At 49.1% G+C, this 17,694-nt stretch overlaps 1 protein-coding gene across 1 annotated transcript in view; it reads left to right on the forward strand.

Annotated features, from left to right (window-relative positions):
* The window catches only part of LOC101947266 (zinc finger protein 883-like), a 19,465-nt gene extending 5,097 nt beyond the window's left edge, over positions 1 to 14,368 (forward strand). Inside the window, exons 3-5 of the mRNA XM_065569608.1 lie at positions 4,838 to 4,964; positions 10,450 to 10,563; positions 10,910 to 14,368. Of these exons, the coding sequence (XP_065425680.1) occupies positions 4,931 to 4,964; positions 10,450 to 10,563; positions 10,910 to 12,870 (2,109 nt within the window). The 5' untranslated portion in view covers positions 4,838 to 4,930 and the 3' untranslated portion in view covers positions 12,871 to 14,368. The remainder of the gene's footprint in view (positions 1 to 4,837; positions 4,965 to 10,449; positions 10,564 to 10,909) is intronic.
* The last annotated feature ends 3,326 nt before the right edge of the window (positions 14,369 to 17,694 follow it).

Here is a 17,694-nt window from a genome sequence, read left to right on the forward strand (position 1 = left end):
GTAACCCACCGGCCCCCACTCCCCTTCCAGTGCCGGGAAGAGAACCCAGGAGTCCTGGCTCCCAGTCCCAGCACAGGACTTGCCGGCTCTCCGAGCCAACAGCCCGGTCCCTGATCAGCAGCTCCCGGTGTTGGCCCCCCCAGCTTCCCTGGGTGGGGGTTGCAGGGCACAGGAAGGAGCTGGAGCAGGTGGGTGCCGGGAGGAAGGAGGCAGGAATAGGGGAGAACAAAAGCCCCGAGATCGGCATCCAGGTGGGGACAGAGCCTGGGGCCTGGTGGGGTGGGGGTGTCAGGAGGAGAAGGTCAGTGGGGCAGGTGTGTGTGTGGGGGTGAACTGTCTCTGTGCAGCCAGGAAATTCCCAGCAAGGAGGAGATGGATCTCGTCCCTGTTTGTGCCTCTCACTCCGATACAAATTCTCTCTAGTTCTGCCCCTTTTCTCTCTCAGTATCACACACGTGGCTATAAAATCTGGGGACATTCCCCCCTTTCCCCTCAACCATCAGCTCTCTGGTCTCCCCCGATTTCCCCCTGGTCTCTCCATAACCCTCAAATGGCCATTGCAAATCTCTGATTGGGAGGAGTCTCCTACTCGTTTTCTCTGCACTCATTTGTGGAAAATTGTTGCCTGGGGTCATTCCCCCAAAGGGGTCGGGGCTAATGGGGGCCGTTCGGGGGAGCCCTGAGACCCGGCTGTCTCTGGGGTGTGGATGGGGGGGGCGGTCTTGGCCAGGGCGGGGAAGGGGGGAGCATGTGTCCCCCATGGGGACAGCCCCGACCCCGTTACACAATCCCAGTCACGGCCCCCGAACTGCCAACATAGTTGCCCCCGGCCACCAATTGCCAGTCACTTCCACATGCCCTGCTACTGCCCCCATCCCTCTTCCCAGGCCAGCTCCCCCTCCTTTGCCCTGTGAAATCAGCCGCTCCAAGGACCCCCTGCTGGCCATGGGAATGGTGGGGGGGAATCATTCCTTTGTTTATGTATTGGACAGTCATATAAAATCCCTTCAAACTGCCCCGTCCTCCCCTTATTCCATAGCCCCGTAAAATCCCTTCAAACCGCCCCCCTTTCCCCTCCCCTTATTCCAGAGCCCCGTAAAATCCCTTCAAACCGCCCCCCTTTCCCCTCCCCTTATTCCAGAGCCCCGTAAAATCCCTTCAAACTGCCCCCTTTCCCCCCCTTATTCCATAGCCCTGTAAAGTCCCTTCAAACCGCCCCCCTTTCCCCTCCCCTTATTCCAGAGCCCTGTAAAATCCCTTCAAACTGCCCCCTTCCCCTCCCTTATTCCATAGCCCCGTAAAATCCCTTCAAACTGCCCCCTTTCCCCTCCCCTTATTCCAGAGCCCCGTAAAATCCCTTCAAACCGCCCCCTTTCCCCCCCTTATTCCATAGCCCCGTAAAATCCCTTCAAACCACCCACCATGTGGATTTTGTGACACGTTTTCTCTGCAAATCTCACAGGTTGATATAAAATTCCCTAAAGATTTGCACCACTTTCTAGGTGTCTATTACGAATTTCGCCCTGTTAAAAGGTTTGCCGATGAAAAGGACCAGCCACATATTTAATACCCATCAAAGCCAGAGGCCTTCCCCTGTTTGGGGGATCGGTGGTTCCCAGCTGGTAACAGGAGAGTTGGCTGGACCTTTTTCTTTTCTCCAGCTGGCACAGGCTGAGGTCGTCGCTCTGAGTGCAGCGTGGCTCCAGAAATATCCCAAACCCCATGACAAATGGTCTCCGTGAGGCGTTGCTTCCCACAGTGCTAAGATGCAGCCACCTCTGGGGTGGATTCATGGTGGCCATTATTTGCTAGTAACAGGGCATGGACATTTCTTACCTATTTTGGCCTTTCAGGCCTTCCCGTCTCCTGTTAAAGATGCACCCCCCAGGGCTCCCTCTGCCTGTGCGACTGGCCAGCAGAGGCTGGTGGTAACTTTCTATCCACATATCAGACACTGTGAGGTGAAATCAACACAGATTTTGCTTCTCTCTCCTCTGGAAAACTGCAGGAACTTCTGGTTCGGTGGGGAAAACTCTTCCTCTGAGTCCTTGTCCTAAATCTGGGGAGGGAGAGAAGTGGGAAGGGGGTTAGCACTGCCACACAGTGACCTGTTGAAGAGGATTCTGGCCTCCTCCTTTCTGAACTGTGCTTCTGGTGTCATTGAGACCAGTGTTAATCCGGAGTCATGGCAAGGAAAGACAAGGAGTAACTCCAGATGAACAGTGGGGCAAATGAGATCAGCAGCTGTCCCTATGGGGAGGTGGTTTCATTAGCTGCTCTCCCCAGAGAGCTCTGGTGGTTTTTGTGTGCCCGGCCAAGATGAGGACTTTCTCCAGCTGGTACTAGCCCCTAGGCCAGCCCTGAGCCCTGTTCATACCAAATTCTGAGCCAGACATTCCAAGTAACTGAGAGACCTCTGGGAAAGTGCTGGGGACTGGCATGAAAGTGACTCTGCACAAAGATCCCCTCCTCGTTTCTCCTCCCATTAGCAATTACAGGAGCAAATTCAGCCATGGGGGAGCAAACAACCCAGGAATGGGACTTTCCCAGCCAGGGGGGCAGGGAGAGGGGACAGGGCAAAGAAGATAGAAGGGGGAAAAGAGACTGAAAGGGGCCGTGGGAGAAATAAGTGGCAAGAGGGATTTCTAGATCTCCCATCTGCCCAGAGACTTGTATTTCAGCATCCCTGGGTAAAATCAGACAGAGGAAAAGCCAGTTCCTGACTCCATATTCCCCCAGCTCAGGTGTGCATGGCTCGGGGGTCAGTGTCAGAGGGAATCCCCCACAGAGACGCCTTTGGTTCTGCTTTTTTCTAGCATTGTGTTCAGAGATTTTGTTATGGGGAGGGAGAAGGGAGGTTAAAAGTATTTCTGTGGGCTTAGCCAGGCAGGAGGGGCCAGGTCTACACTGTGATAAAGCAATCAAGCATTTTCCCAGCGTGGCAGAATCTAGGATGTCTGTCTGCAGGGAAAGGCCTGTTGGAAGCGTGATGTGAAATGAACTAAAGCCTGTTCTGAAAACTCCACAACTGCCTTTCTCGCCCTGCCAGGCTGCAGAATGACGCCCACGTTTCGCTCCAGCTCATCCCGTCCTCCCATGGGACAGGGAGAGAAATGGCTGCAGAGGAGCCAGCTCAGTTAGGGATTGTCAAGCTTCCTTCCCCACTCTGAACTTTAGGGTACAGATGTGGGGGCCTGCATGAAAACTTCTAAGCTTAACTACCAGCTTAGATCTGGTTTTGCTGCCACCACTCCCAAGTGCTAACTCCCTTCCTTGGCTAGTCTTGAGAGACTCCTCCACCAATTCCCTGGTGAACACCGATCCAAAACCCCTTGGAGCTTAAAACAAGGAAAAATCAATCAGGTTCTTAAAAAGAAGGCTTTTAATTAAAGAAAGAAAGGTAAAAATCATCTCTGTAAAATCAGGATGGAAAATAACTTTACAGGGTAATCAGATTCAAAGAGCACCCTCTAGCCTTAAGTTCAAAGCTATAGCAAACAAAGATAAACACTCTAGCAAAAGGAACATTTACAAGTTGAGAAAACAAAGATAAACCTAACACGCCTTGCCTGGCTGTTACTTACAAGTTTGAAATAGGAGAGACTTGTTCAGAAGATTTGGAGAGCCTGGATTGATATCTGGTCCCTCTTAGTCCCAAGAGTGAACAACCACCAAAACAAAGAGCACAAACAAAAGCCTTCCCCCCACCAAGATTTGAAAGTATCTTGTCCCCTTATTGGTCCTTTGGGTCAGGGGTCAGCCAAGTTACCTGAGCTGCTTAACCCTTTACAGGTAAAAGGATTTTGGAGTCTCTGGCCAGGAAGGATTTTCTAGTACTGTACACAGGAGAGCTGTTACCCTTTCCTTTATAGTTATGACAGGGATTGGTGGGGGGTGGCTGGTGGGTTCCTGCTGGAGGGAGAGGGGCAGCAAATACACCAGAGATGGGAAGGTTTGCACAGTCTGGTTTGGAGGTTGGAGGGGGCAGGAAATGCACAGGGTGGGGAAGGGAGGAGGGCAGGGTGCGGCAAACCTTCTGCGAGTTGTTTAATAAGTGGCCTAGATTCTAGGAACAGACCCATGAGGTTCGTAGGTGGAAATGCTCTAATTTGTGGAACAGAAAATAACCCACTTACTTGGGGCTAGAAAAACTGACCAGACTCCCAGTGCTGGAGCCTGACCCGACTAACCAGCGGCTGCTGTGAGATATGAAGGGGGCACTCAACAGTCAGGCTTAGGGGAGATTCCCCTCCCTTCATATCCAGCTCCTCACAATGAGGAGGGTGTTGGGCTTCCTACCAGGGAGCTTGCCCTGGACCCTGCTAGAGGCTCCATGTCCTGTATCAGTCTGTGGTTAGTAGGTGTGTGATGAAGCTACTAGGAGATTTGTCCCCTCACCCTGATGTTTCCTGGATGCTCTAGGCCAGAAGTTCTTAAACTTCATTGCACCACGACCCCCTTCTGACGAGAAAAATTACTACATGACCCCAGGGCCCTGTGTTACTCAGAATAGTTAGACTTTAAATAAATTAAAAAAATATTATCTACAAAAAGTAGCCACTAAATATTTAAATTCACTATACAATCGCAAGACAATCCAGCTAGGGGCTCCATCTCCTGTATCAGTCTGTGGCTAGTAGCTGTGTGATAGATCTGCTGGGAGAGACAAGGGGCTCTCTTCCTCCCCTCACCCTGGTGTTTCCTGGATGCTCTGAGTGGTGTGGAGGTGGGATGCAAAACCATCCAGCGCTTTCATTTGATTGGCTCCTCTCCCCCATGAAGAGTGGGGCTGTGAGTGGGGCAGCAGGTACTGAGTGTGGGACTCTTGCTCTTTCAGGGGCCGGTGACCTTCGAGGAGGTGGCTGTGTATTTCACCAGGGAAGAGGGGGCTCTGCTGGGCCCCGCTCAGAGGGCCCTCTACAGAGCTGTCATGCAGGAGAACTATGAGAATGTGACCTCGCTGGGTAAGGATTCCCGTCTCCTCGGTTCTTGGAAGGGGAAATGATGAAATAAGGTTCACGTCACCCCTACAATGCAATTTGTACTCTCCCTGTTTCAGCATCACCCCAGCATACCAGTGACACACACACTAACACTCTGCCCTCCCCTGCTACACAGCACTTTGGGAACAGAGCACAGGAGCAGTACAGCACAATGTCACATATCTTCTCTTTGCTAAGGTAAAACTGGGGTTTGGGTCCCACATAAAGAAAAGAAGCTTCCACCCTTTGCTCCTCACTCACACACTGAGCCTACTCCACACAAACAGGCTCCGACTTGCAAACTGATCCCACCCCCCTACCCTCACCAAACTGATCCACCCCCCTATCCCACCCCCCTACAGCTTCTCATACACTGTAATCCCCAGGTCCTTTTCTGCAGAACTGCTGCCTAGCCACTCGGTCCCTAGTCTGTAGCAGTGCATGGGATTCTTCCGTCCTAAGTGCAGGACTCTGCACTTGTCCTTGTTGAACCTCATCAGGTTTCTTTTGGCCCAATCCTCTAATTTGTCTAGGTCACTCTGGACCCTATCCCTACCCTCCAGTGTATCTACCACTCCTCCCAATTTAATGTCATCTGCAAACTTCGAAGGGTGCAGTCCACGCCATCCTCCAGATCATTAATAAAGAGGTTGAACAAAACTGGCCCCAAAACCGACCCTTGGGGCACTCCGCTTGATACCGGCTACCAACTAGACATCGAGCCATTGATCACTACCCATTGAGCCCGACTATCTAGCTAGCTTTCTATACACCTTATAGTCCATTCATCCAGCCCATACTTCTTTAACTTGCTGGCAAGAATACTGTGGGAGACCATATCAAAAGCTTTACTAAAGTCAAGGTATATCACGTCCATCTCTTTCCCCATATCCACAAAGCCAGTTATCTCGTCATAGAAAGCAATCAGGTTGGTCAGGCATGACTTGGCCTTGGTGAATCCATGTTGACTGTTCCTGATCCTCTCCTTCCTCTCCTCCAAGTGCTTCAAAATGGATTCTTTGAGGACTTGCTCCATGATTTTTCCAGGGACTGAGGTGAGGCTGACCGGTCTGTAGTTCCCCAAATTCTCCTTCTTCCCTTTTTTAAAGATGGGCACTATATTTGCCTTTTTCCAATCTTCCCCAATCGCCATGAGTTTTCAAAGATAATGGCCAATGGCTCTGCAATCACATCAGCCAATTCCCTCAGCACCCTCGGATGCAGCACATCCGGCCCCATGGACTTGTGCTCGTCCAGCTTTTCTAAACAGTCCTGACCCACTTCTTTCTCCACAGAGGGCTGGTCACCTCCTCCCCATGCTGTGCTGCCCAGTGCAGTAGTCTGGGAGCTGACCTTGTTCGTGAAGACAGAGATGAAAAAAGCATTGAATACATTAGCTTTTTCCACATCCTCTGTCACTAGGTTGCCTCCCCCATTCAGTAAGGGGCTCACACTTTTCTAGACTTTCTTCTTGTTGCTAACATACCTGAAGAAACCCTTCTTGTTACTCTTAACATCTCTTGCTAGCTACAACTCCAAGTGTGATTTGGCCTTCCTGATTTCACTCCTGCATGCCTGAGCAATATTTTTATACTCCTCCCTGGTCATTTGTCCAATCTTCCACTTCTTGTAAGCTTCTTTTTGTGTTTAAGATCAGCAAGGATTTCACTGGTAAGCCAAGCTGGTCGCCTGCCATATTTACTATTCTTTCTACACATCGGGATGGTTTGTTCCTGCAATCTCAATAAGGATTCTTTAAAATACAGCCAGGTGTCCTGGACTCCTTTCCTCCTCATGTTATTCTCCCAGGGGACCTTGCCCATCAGTTCCCTGAGGGAGTCAAAGTCTGCTTTTCTGAAGTCCAGGGTCTGTATTCTGCTGCTCTCTTTTCTTCCTTGTGTCAGGATCCTGAACTCAACCATCTCATGGTTACTGCCTCCCAGGTTCCCATCCATTTTTGCTTCCCCTACCAATTCTTCCCCATTTGTGAGCAGTAGGTCAAGAAGAATTCTGCCCCTAGTTGGTTCCTCCAGCACTTGCACCAGGAAATTGTCCCCTATACTTTCCAAAAACTTCCTGGATTGTCTGTGCACTGCTGTATTGCTCTCCTAGCAGATATTGGGATGATTGAAGTCCCCCATGAGAACCAGGGCCTGTGATCTAGTAACTTCTGTTAGTTGCCTGAAGAAAGCCTTGTCCATCTCATCCCCCTGGCAAAATTGCCCCTCATGACTATACTCACAGCAGCGGTCTCGGGATCCTCCGGACCTAGTTTCTGCCTGTGGTGGACTTTGCCTCTCCTGCAGATCTCATTCACACCTGCTCTGGGTCTGGTTGACGGGGCGCCTGTCTTCAGGGTTTGGGGGGGTTGGCCAGAGGTCATGATAAGCGTTGGTGTTCCCTCGGCCCTGTTTCATGGGAACTCCCCACTGCCATCCTCTCCGGGCTCCTGGACCTCCACAGCCGAGCCTCCTCCCTGTCAGCTGCCAGGTAGTACTCCATCAGATCTGGGTGAATTGTTCAAGGACCACGGTCTCCACTACCTGGGTCCCTGATCACTTCTCTGGTTCCAACCATCACCAGGCGCTGTCTCGTAGGCATTGGGCTACCGCTTGGTGCCCTGGCCTATGGAGGATACCTTTCCTGGTGAAAACAACAGTGGTAAGTGTTCTGGTTAATCCCCAAGTAGGCCTTCTGCGCTGTCCCGCTCAGACACGGGGTCAACAGGGTGGCCCAAATGTTACCAGGAACGCCTTGGGGTCCTCACTGCCATTTCAATATCTTCTCAGTCTGTATCTCGGGCAAGGCCACAGACAGGCGGACAAAGAAAGATTACCCTCTTGGCACTATCCTCCCACTGGGGCCTTCCAACAGGGCCCAGTCATTGTCTGCATTCTCCACTGTGTGCGGTGGTGTGTGCACACCCCGTCCTCCTTTGGGATGGATCATGCCTGTGGTGACACCGTGGTTACAGTCTACCGGACTGCCCTGGGATTCAAGACACTGCGGCTCAGTGGCCAGAATCAAAGTGGCTGCCCTTAGGTGTTGGGTTATGTGGCCTAATGGCCTGATACAATATGGCTGCCCTCCAGCTCAGGACTGCATGGCCTAGTGACCAGAGTCAGTACAGCATCCTTCAAATGCCTTGTGTCCAGATCCAAGGGCTGCCATCAAAGTGGGGGTGGCAGCTGGGGTAGGGGGACCCGGGCCCACCCGACTCAACCGGGTCCCAGCCAAAGACCCTAACAGTGGTGGAGTGGTCCGCCACTGGGTCAGCGGGGAATCCATCCGCAACATGCTAACCTTACATGGGTGGGAGATTCCACTCACCCCACCTCCCTCGGCCACTTCCTCCTGTGCTTCCTGGAGCTTCAATCCTCCGGGCTCTCAGCGCAGGTAACTCTGGGACTCTGACTCCAGCTGGACAGCTATAGGCAACAGCTCTCCGGTCTGGGTCTTGAGATATTTGGCTCCTGCAGACAAGGGTTGAAATGGCTTCTGGGCTGGGTCATCCACCAAGCATCCTTTCTCCTTGGCGGTCAGGTTTGGGAGTGTTTCTATCTCTTGACAGGACATCCAAGGCTGGTGGATGCCAGAATGTGCCTGGCGTGTAAGAAGCAGGCTGCTGGATTCTGAGCTGCTGATCCAGGGTCACTTATCACTCAGACACTCAGTGCATCCTTGAATGCTGGCTGGGAGCATCCAGACGGGAAGCTCCAGCAGCAGAACATTGAAAATCACCCAGCATTATAGATGACACAACTCCTCTGGATTGCAACCAACAATGCGAAAATGGCCTGGGTTGGTAAAGACACTTCTTAAGACATGGCGAGTCTTGTTCCCCCCAGCAGTAGCCACAATCTCTCTTCTCTGCAAGCTCCTTCGATCTTGGGCTCCATCATTCCTGAAGTCACATGACCTTCTTATCTTTCGCATGCTGCTTTTCCAGATGAATTAGAGTCTGTTGCTGCTGAATTATAGCTTCTAGTTTCCCAGCGTTCTCCACACTCAGGGATTTTCATACTCTTCCATGACACCGGACTCACTAGATTCACCAATTCCACAATATGTGCTTTCTTCACATCTAGCACTGCTGAGATCCTGCATTCAGTAATATCCCTGCCCTTCCTGTTCCCTTTCTCCACTGAACCCCAGCAGCCCATGCTTACTGTTCCCAGCTTCACCAGGACTCTCTCTTTGTCTCTGGGCCTCTCTGTCAGCAAGAAGCAGTGCCAGGGAGACTTTCCCTCAGTCTGGAGACTTCATTTTCTGGGGCATGGATTTACCTTCTCTGTTTTGTAGGAGCCTCTTTCATAATGTGTGTCTGTGACATTACCCAGGGTACAATTTGGACTGTTCAACAGCTGTGTTCCCTCAATTCTCCACCCTTGGGTGCCTTTTACACTGTTTTACTGTGAGAACAGCCCCTCTTGGCCAGTTACCAAACAGTTTCCAGCATGTAACTCTACTGAACACTGCAAGCTCATATAAAGTCGTTCATTTAATCAGTGCAAATTGACATGTACCAGCCTTGTTATCCCAAATAGAGTTTCCCACACACTTTAATCCAAACGAACTGGTTAGATAAAACAATAAAACAGGTTTATTAACTACAGAAAGAAAAGATTTTAAGTGACTACAGGTAATGAGGCATAAAATTCAAAATTGATTACAAAAGGCATAAAAGATACAACGCAAACCAACTTCTAACTTAATCAGCTAAAACGGATTCAAAGCAAATGTCTTTCTCTCACCATATCTTGTGACAGGCTGGGTTTCCTATCAGCCAGGACTCACCATCCCCACAAGCTCAGCTCTTCAGGAGCTGTTGATTTCGTGTGCAGAGAGAAAAGGAGGGAGGGAGGGAGAGACAGACTCAAGTTTGTTCATCACTTTGTACTGGAAACATCTTCCATTTTTAGCTGTCATGATGACTGGCGGCTGTTGTGGATGTAAACGTCAAGCAGCCCCTGTAATGAAAAGTAAATTTCTTGTTCACACCTCCCCTCGCCGGAGAATGGTCATATAACCAAGCGATAGCCTTGCTCTCTGAGGAACAGGTCTGTGGGTCTTCCCCAGAATTGTAACATATTTTCAGGACTATCATACATTAAAATCTCATAACTTTACATACATAGTGTTGCTTCACTTATTATAACAGGATGCTAATGTTCAGTGGATTATGAATTTTAAATGAAACCTCAAAAAGGCATACTTTGTACTAAACATCGTAATTTTGTAAAATAGTGAATATAGGTGTACAGACTCACTCAGTGTCTATCTATGTGAGTTCTTAGCAGATACGTGGGTAGTTTAGTCCCTCATAATCAGTGTTCTCCACCTTTGAGGACCTGGGGAACTGGCCCTGAGATTTTGTTTACTAAGGACTGGAGTTAAATTAATAGACAATTTTTGATGACAAAATCTTATTAATTTCCCCAATCTCATTTTTTTTTAATCTAAGCAGGGTTTCCAGTTTCCATACCTGATGTGATCTCCCAGTTGGAACAGGGGGAAGAACCGTGGGTCCCAGACCTCCAGGGTTCAGGGGAAAGAGAGATCCTGAGATGTCCCTGCACAGGTGAGGAAACATTAAACTAACTCTGAATCTGTAAGTGCCTGATGGAAAAATCTGGGATACCCTACAATGACCTTGGATTGTCCCCAGCAGATGTGGTGTCCTCAATGCAGAGGTAGCACATAGCTTCCTACAGATTATAGCTGACACCTGGCATTAGCTTCCTCCCTTCCCACTGAGAATTTGGATGGGATGAGAAGGCTGAATTAATCACCTCCTCTCTCCCATTTGGGGGAAGAGTTTGGGGGACTTCAATTCCTGATTTTTATTTGACCTCTCTCCAGCACATTTTTTGGTTTGCTCTTCCTTTTTCCATCCCTTTTTGAGGTTTCTGTCTCTATCATGGCAGGTGATGCGATGCTACGTAAGACTAAGGAGCAAAATTCTCATCAAGAAGATGCTGAGCAAATAGAATCACATGGAGCATCATCACAAAGATCAAAAGGGAATGTGTCCACGATTCATGAGCAGGGAAAATCCTGTGAGATTCAGCACAGACCAGAGAGAGAGCAGGGAAACCAGCCAGGGGAGAAATCGGATACATTAATTTACTGTCGGGGAACTCAGAAGGACCTCAAGGAAACCACAGCCCAGCAGGAAATCCTCAGGGGAAAGAGAAAAAATACATGTTCTGAGTGCGGGAAAACCTTTAGTTGCTGCTCAGCCCTTATTAGACATCAGAGAAGTCACACAGGTGAGAAACCTTATGAATGCAGTGAGTGCGGGAAAACCTTCACTCAGAATTCAAACCTTATTAGTCATCAGAGAATCCACACAGGGGAGAGACCCTATGAATGCAGCGAGTGCAGGAAAAGATTCACTCGGAGCTCAGAACTTACTATGCATCAGAGAATCCACACGGGTGAGAGACCCTATGAATGCGGCGAGTGCGGGAAAAGGTTCACTCAGCGCTCAGAACTTACTACGCATCAGAGAATCCACACCGGGGAGAGACCCTATAAATGCAGCGAGTGTGGGAAAAGCTTCATTTCCAGCTCAAACCTTATTAAACATCAGAGAATCCACACAGGGGAGAAGCCCTATGAATGCTGTGAGTGCGGGAAAACCTTCGTTCAGAGCTCAGACCTTATTACACATCATAGAGTCCACACAGGAGAGAGACCCTATGAATGCTGCGAGTGTGGGACAAACTTCAGTGGCAGCTCGGCCTTCCTTCAACACCAGAAAATCCATATGCGGGAGAGACCCTACGTATGCTGCGAATGCGGGAAAAGCTTCACTCGCAGCTCAGAACTTACTACGCATCAGAGAATCCACACGGGAGAGAGACCCTATGAATGCGGCGAGTGTGGGAAAACCTTCATTTCCAGCTCAAACCTTATTAAACATCAGAGAACCCACACAGGGGAGAAGCCCTATGAATGCTGTGAGTGCGGGAAAACCTTCGTTCAGAGCTCAGACCTTATTACACATCACAGAATCCACACAGGAGAGAGACCCTATGAATGCGATGAGTGTGGGACAAACTTCAGTGGCAGCTCGGCCTTCCTTCAACACCAGAGAATCCACATGCGGGAGAGACCCTACGTATGCCGCGAATGCGGGAAAAGCTTCACTCGCCGCTCAGACCTGACTACGCATCAGAGAATCCACACGGGAGAGAGACCCTACGAATGCAGTGAATGCGGGAAAACCTTCACTCACTGCTCAAACATTATTCAGCATCAGAGAATCCACACAGGGGAGAAACCTTACAAGTGCGGTGAGTGCGGGAAAAGCTTCACTCAGAGGTCAAGCCTTATTGCACATCAGAGAATCCACACAAAGGAAAAGCCCTATGAATGCTGTGAGTGCGGGAAAAACTTCACTTACAGATCAGGCTTTCTTAACCATCAGAGAATCCACACACGGGAGAAACCATATGAATGCCGTGAGTGCGGGAAAAGCTTCGCTAGCAGCTCATACCTCATCGCACATCAGAGAATCCACACAGGGGAGAGGCCGTATAAATGCAATGAGTGTGGGAAAAGCTATACTAACAGCTCAGCCCTTTCTAAACATCAGAGAATCCACAGAGGGGAGAGGCCCTATAAATGCAATGAGTGTGGGAAAAGATTCACTCAGAGCTCAGAACTTACTACACATCAGAGAGTCCACACCGGGGAGAGACCCTACGAATGCGGTGAGTGCGGGAAAAGCTTCATTTCCAGCTCAAACCTTATTAAACATCAGAGAATCCACACAGGGGAGAAGCCCTATGAATGCTGTGAGTGCGGGAAAACCTTCGTTCAGAGCTCAGACCTTATTACACATCATAGAATCCACACAGGAGTGGGAGAAGCCCTATGAATGCGGTGAGTGTGGAACAAACTTCAGTGACAGCTCGGCCTTCCTTCAACACCAGAGAATCCACATGTGGGAGAGACCCTACGTATGCCGCGAATGCAGGAAAAGCTTCACTCGCCGCTCAGACCTGACTATGCATCAGAGAATCCACACGGGAGAGAGACCCTACGAATGCAGTGAGTGTGGGAAAACCTTCACTCACAGCTCAAACATTATTCAGCATCAGAGAATCCACACAGAGGAGAAACCTTACAAATGCGGTGAGTGCGGGAAAAGCTTCACTCAGAGGTAACAACTTTCTACACATCAGAGAATCCACACAGCAGATACCCTCCAAATGCCGTGACCGTGGGAAAAGCTTGACTGATCGCTCAGCCCTTCTTAAACATCATAAAATTTGCAAGGGAGCTAAACACCATACAAACCTCTAGAGCGACCAACACGTTGTTTCTTTTAATGGTTATGTATCCAATTCTGTCACAGAGGTCATGGATTCTGTGACTTGAATGGACCTCCGTTTCAGCAGCTGTCAGCCCCCAACACAGAAGCAGTGGCCCCCTGGGGCCAGAGCAGGAACCATCACCATCCCGGTGCCAGTGGTAAGCCCATAATGCCAGAGAACCCACAGGGCCAGAGTAGTGGCCAGGCTAAGTCAGCCGCCAGAGCAAGAACTGCAGCTAACAGTCATCCCCCCCGGTGGGGCTCCGTTGGTTATTTCCCCCCCCCCCCCGACCAGGGTATTTTTAGTGAAAGACAAGGACGGGTCACAGGCTTCCATGAATTTTTGTTTATTGCCCATGTCTTGTTTGTGACTTACTAAAAATACCCACGACAAAAGTTGAACCTTAGTAATGGTTTTGCTAATTCCCATGTGGTTCAAGCAGCCTTCATGGTTACTATTTGTTTATCCCTCAGTTTGTCCAGGTGAGTGGTCCATTTTTGCCTTTTGCAGTTTGTCCTGTTATGGCGTGGACCTGACTGTCCTTTCTATCAACTCCATTGTCCCATGAGTAATGGGAGTGGGTCCCTCATTTCACAAAACGGGGAGCATCGTATTTATACCAGTCTGATACCAGTCAGCTCTGTGTTATTGGGAACCAGGAAGCAGTAACTAGCCTGTCTGACTCATGAAAGACACCCCCCCTCCCCCCGGGTCTCTGTTGGAACCAAACCCGATCAGAGAAAAGGCTCGCAAAGAACAGTGAAGGGCATTGGGAGACACACCTCAACCCCTCCTGACAAGATTAAAACATCTCCATTAGCATAAAGAATGAAGAACCGAGACAATTCCCCTAGCCTCATCTGCATGAAAGATTGGACTGGAATTAGCATAAAGAATGAGGAACAGAGAACCGCACTGAACTCTGGGACCAAAAAAAGCAGGGATGCACTGCCTCATGGGAATCCCTGCTCCAGATGCTAATGAACCTACGCCTGCCCACACCCAGCTCAGCAGTTATCAGACCAATTCTAGTAATAAATCTGTAATTGATATCCAAAATACTGAAGCAGTCTAGTTGCCTTGTGAGCTCCCTGGAAGAAAACACCACCCATAGCTAAGAGTGATCAGCTCCTATTGTCTAGCCTAAAGAAAACCCTTGAATCATAAGTTTACCCATAAACAAATCTATTGTTCTCCCTTGAACCATTGTATTTTCCCTACAAAAACCCCTACCTATGCCCAAGTAAGGGTTCTGATGGATAGACCCAAACTCTGCATCAGTTCCACTGGGACTCCATCTCCTGACTGATCGTGCTGGGGGCTCTGCCTGACTCCAGCACTCAGGACCCTGAGCTACCACCATCACCTGGGAACCCCGACCAGCTCAAGCTCATGGCATGGGTGAGATCCCCCTCTTTCTCTCTCTCTCTGTTTTCTTTTCTACCTCCGGTATTAAGCTGGTTGCTTTTCTCTCTCTCTGAATTTTACTCTTTTGTGTTTTTAGCTTCCCCCATTTACTCTGCAGCAACGCTTCTTTTACCTAAGCTAGAGATCCCTGTAGTGCCCAAAAATACTGTGGGGTTTGCTCATCAAGTGGGTTACTACCAGTACAATTGTAACGTGAAAGTAGGATAGGGACATATTAAGCTTGGGGCACATAAGGGGGAGCAGCTGAAAGTGCTGCTCAACCCAGCCTATTGAGACCAGGGGCGCATAAGGGTACCAGCTTGAAAGTGCTGATTGACCCAGTCCGCTCAGGGGTGTGTGTGTGTGTGTTTTCATCTAAGCCCTGGGGAACCTAGGTCCTGCAGGGTACCTCCATTGGGAAGGGACTTGCAGAAGGTAGGAGTAGAGCTCCATATGAACACACAAGTGACATAAGCAGCACATTAATAGAATTACAGCACACACACCACTCAGAAGAGTAACCCTAATCAATGAGCCTACCCCCAAAGTAACGGGCACATCTGGTAACAAATTGGTGGAGATACGTGGGCAGCACATGACCCTAATCATGTGGTAATTGTTGAATAGTTGCTCTGGAGTAGGGAAACTGAGGCACAGACCTGAATAAGCTTTCTTTCTTTTCCTTTTTCAGACCAAGCTCCTTTAGCAAGGTCTCTCTCTCATAGACTATTTGGTAACCTTCTGTTAAGAATCATGCTTAGAATACCTGTAGAACTGTGAACTAAGGAGTTAAGAGTAGTGACTTAAAAATATAGATTTTAGAAAGAACTGTTCATAGACTCATAGACTTTAAGGTCAGAAGGGACCATTATGATCATCTAGTCTGATCTCCCGCATGATGCAGGCCACAAAAGCTGACCCACCCACTCCTGGAATAATTCTCTCCCTTGACTCAGCTGTTGAAGTCCCCAAATCATGATTTAAAGACTTCAAGTCGCAGAGAATCCTCCAGCAAGCGACCCCTGCCCCATGCTGCGGAGGAAGGCGAAAACCCTGCAGGGCCTCTGCCAATCTACCCTGGAGGAAAATTCCTTCCCGACCCCAAATATGGCAATCAGCTGAACCCCGAGCATGCGGGCAAGATTCTCCAGCCAGACCCTCTGGAAAAAGTTCTCTGTAGTAACTTTTAATATCCCATCATTGACCATTGTTACTAATTACTAGCGATGGCACGTTATTGACCTATTGACTAAAATCACATTATCCCATCAAACCATCCCCTCCATAAACTTATCAAGCTTAATCTTAAAGCCAGAGAGGTCTTTCGCCCCCACTGTTTCCCTCAGAAGGCTGTTCCAGAACTTCACCCCTCTGATGGTTAGAAACCTTTGTCTAATTTTAAGCCTAAACTTCCCGACGGCCAGTTTATATCCATTTGTTCTCGTGTCCACATTAGTACTGTGCTGAAATAATTCCTCTCCCTCCCTGGTATTTATCCCTCTGATATATTTAAAGAGAGCAATCATATCCCCCCTCAGCCTTCTTTTGGTTAAGGTAAACAAACCGAGCTCCTCGAGTCTCCTTTCATACGACAGGTTTTCCATTCCTCAGATCATCCTAGTGGCCCTTCTCTGTACATGTTCCAGTTTGAATTCATCCTTTTTAAACATGGGAGACCAGAACTGCACACAGTACTCCAAATGAGGTCTCACTAGTGCCTTGTATAACGGAACCAGCAACTCCTTATCCCTACTAGAAATACCTCGCCTAATGCATCCCAAGACCGCATTAGCTTTTTTCACGGCCACGTCACATTGCCGACTCATAGTCATCCTGTGATCAAACAGGACTCCGAGGTCCTTCTCCTCTTCCGTTACTTCCAACCGATGCGTCCCCAGCTTATAACTAAAATTCTTGTCAGTCATCCCTAAATGCATAACCTTACACTTCTCACTGTTGGTGGGGATCATTAGTGAAATAAGAACATAGAGATGGCTAAAAAGGACCTTTTTGCTGCTCGCTTGAGACAGGAGAAAACCAACAGGTTAGAGAGATGGGTAATGAAAAAGGGGAAATGTCCCCAGGAAAGGGGGTATTTTAAGGGTGAGAATCCCCTGACTGAAGCTAGTCTGAGCTTTGAACAATATGGCACAACCTTTAAGCCACGTGGTAGTGCAAAGGATGCAACTGCTGCATGGGCATTATTTTATGCATGTCTGGACATGGTTGAAATGGTAAAGAGAGGGCAGGAACTAGAGCTTGAGAACAAGCAGTTACATCAGCGTTTGAACAAATGTGAGACAGACGGGTGTGAATTGATAGCAGAAAAACTCAGAACGGTGACTGTACTTAGAGATATACAAGAGGAGAGAGACCAGGCCAGCAGGAATGCAGAACAGTATAGGAAAGAGTTAACACACACAAAAGTTCTATTAGAAGAAGCAAGAGCAGCAACTCGCTTCTTGGCAGAAGAGAACAGGGCAGCAAAGGCAGCGGCAGACCATCAGGAGCGTGAGGCAAAGATTAGTAAATTGCGTGTCCAATTTAGCGCTCATAAGGGGGTGGTAGCAGCTGTAAGGTTGAGAGAGGATTGTGATTTGGAGCCCCCTGGGAAAATAAAGATACCCCCTGATGCTGTCCCCAAAAACCCATTCAACCCCGATTGGCCACGAATGCATAATGTTGCCCCTGTTTCTACAAGGGAGGTTAAACACATAGTTGCAGGAGTCAATCTTCCCACAACAGAGCTGGTTACGGACGTAGTAAGGTGGTCTCCTAGTCAAGCCAAGGCTATTGCTGAGAGACTGGGGCCACTGAACCGTGACACAGCCGTTGCATGGCTGGCCTGTGTGTGGCAAATGTACCCAGCTGCTGATGGCATGGACTTAACCCAATTGGCTCAGTTATGCGCCTCTCCTTGTGATGCAGATGCTCTAGACATAGGCATAGGTTCTTGGGAGCGGACTGCCACTGGACCC

Source organism: Chrysemys picta, chromosome 16, assembly GCF_011386835.1.
Source record: "Chrysemys picta bellii isolate R12L10 chromosome 16, ASM1138683v2, whole genome shotgun sequence".
NCBI lineage: Eukaryota > Metazoa > Chordata > Testudines > Emydidae > Chrysemys > Chrysemys picta.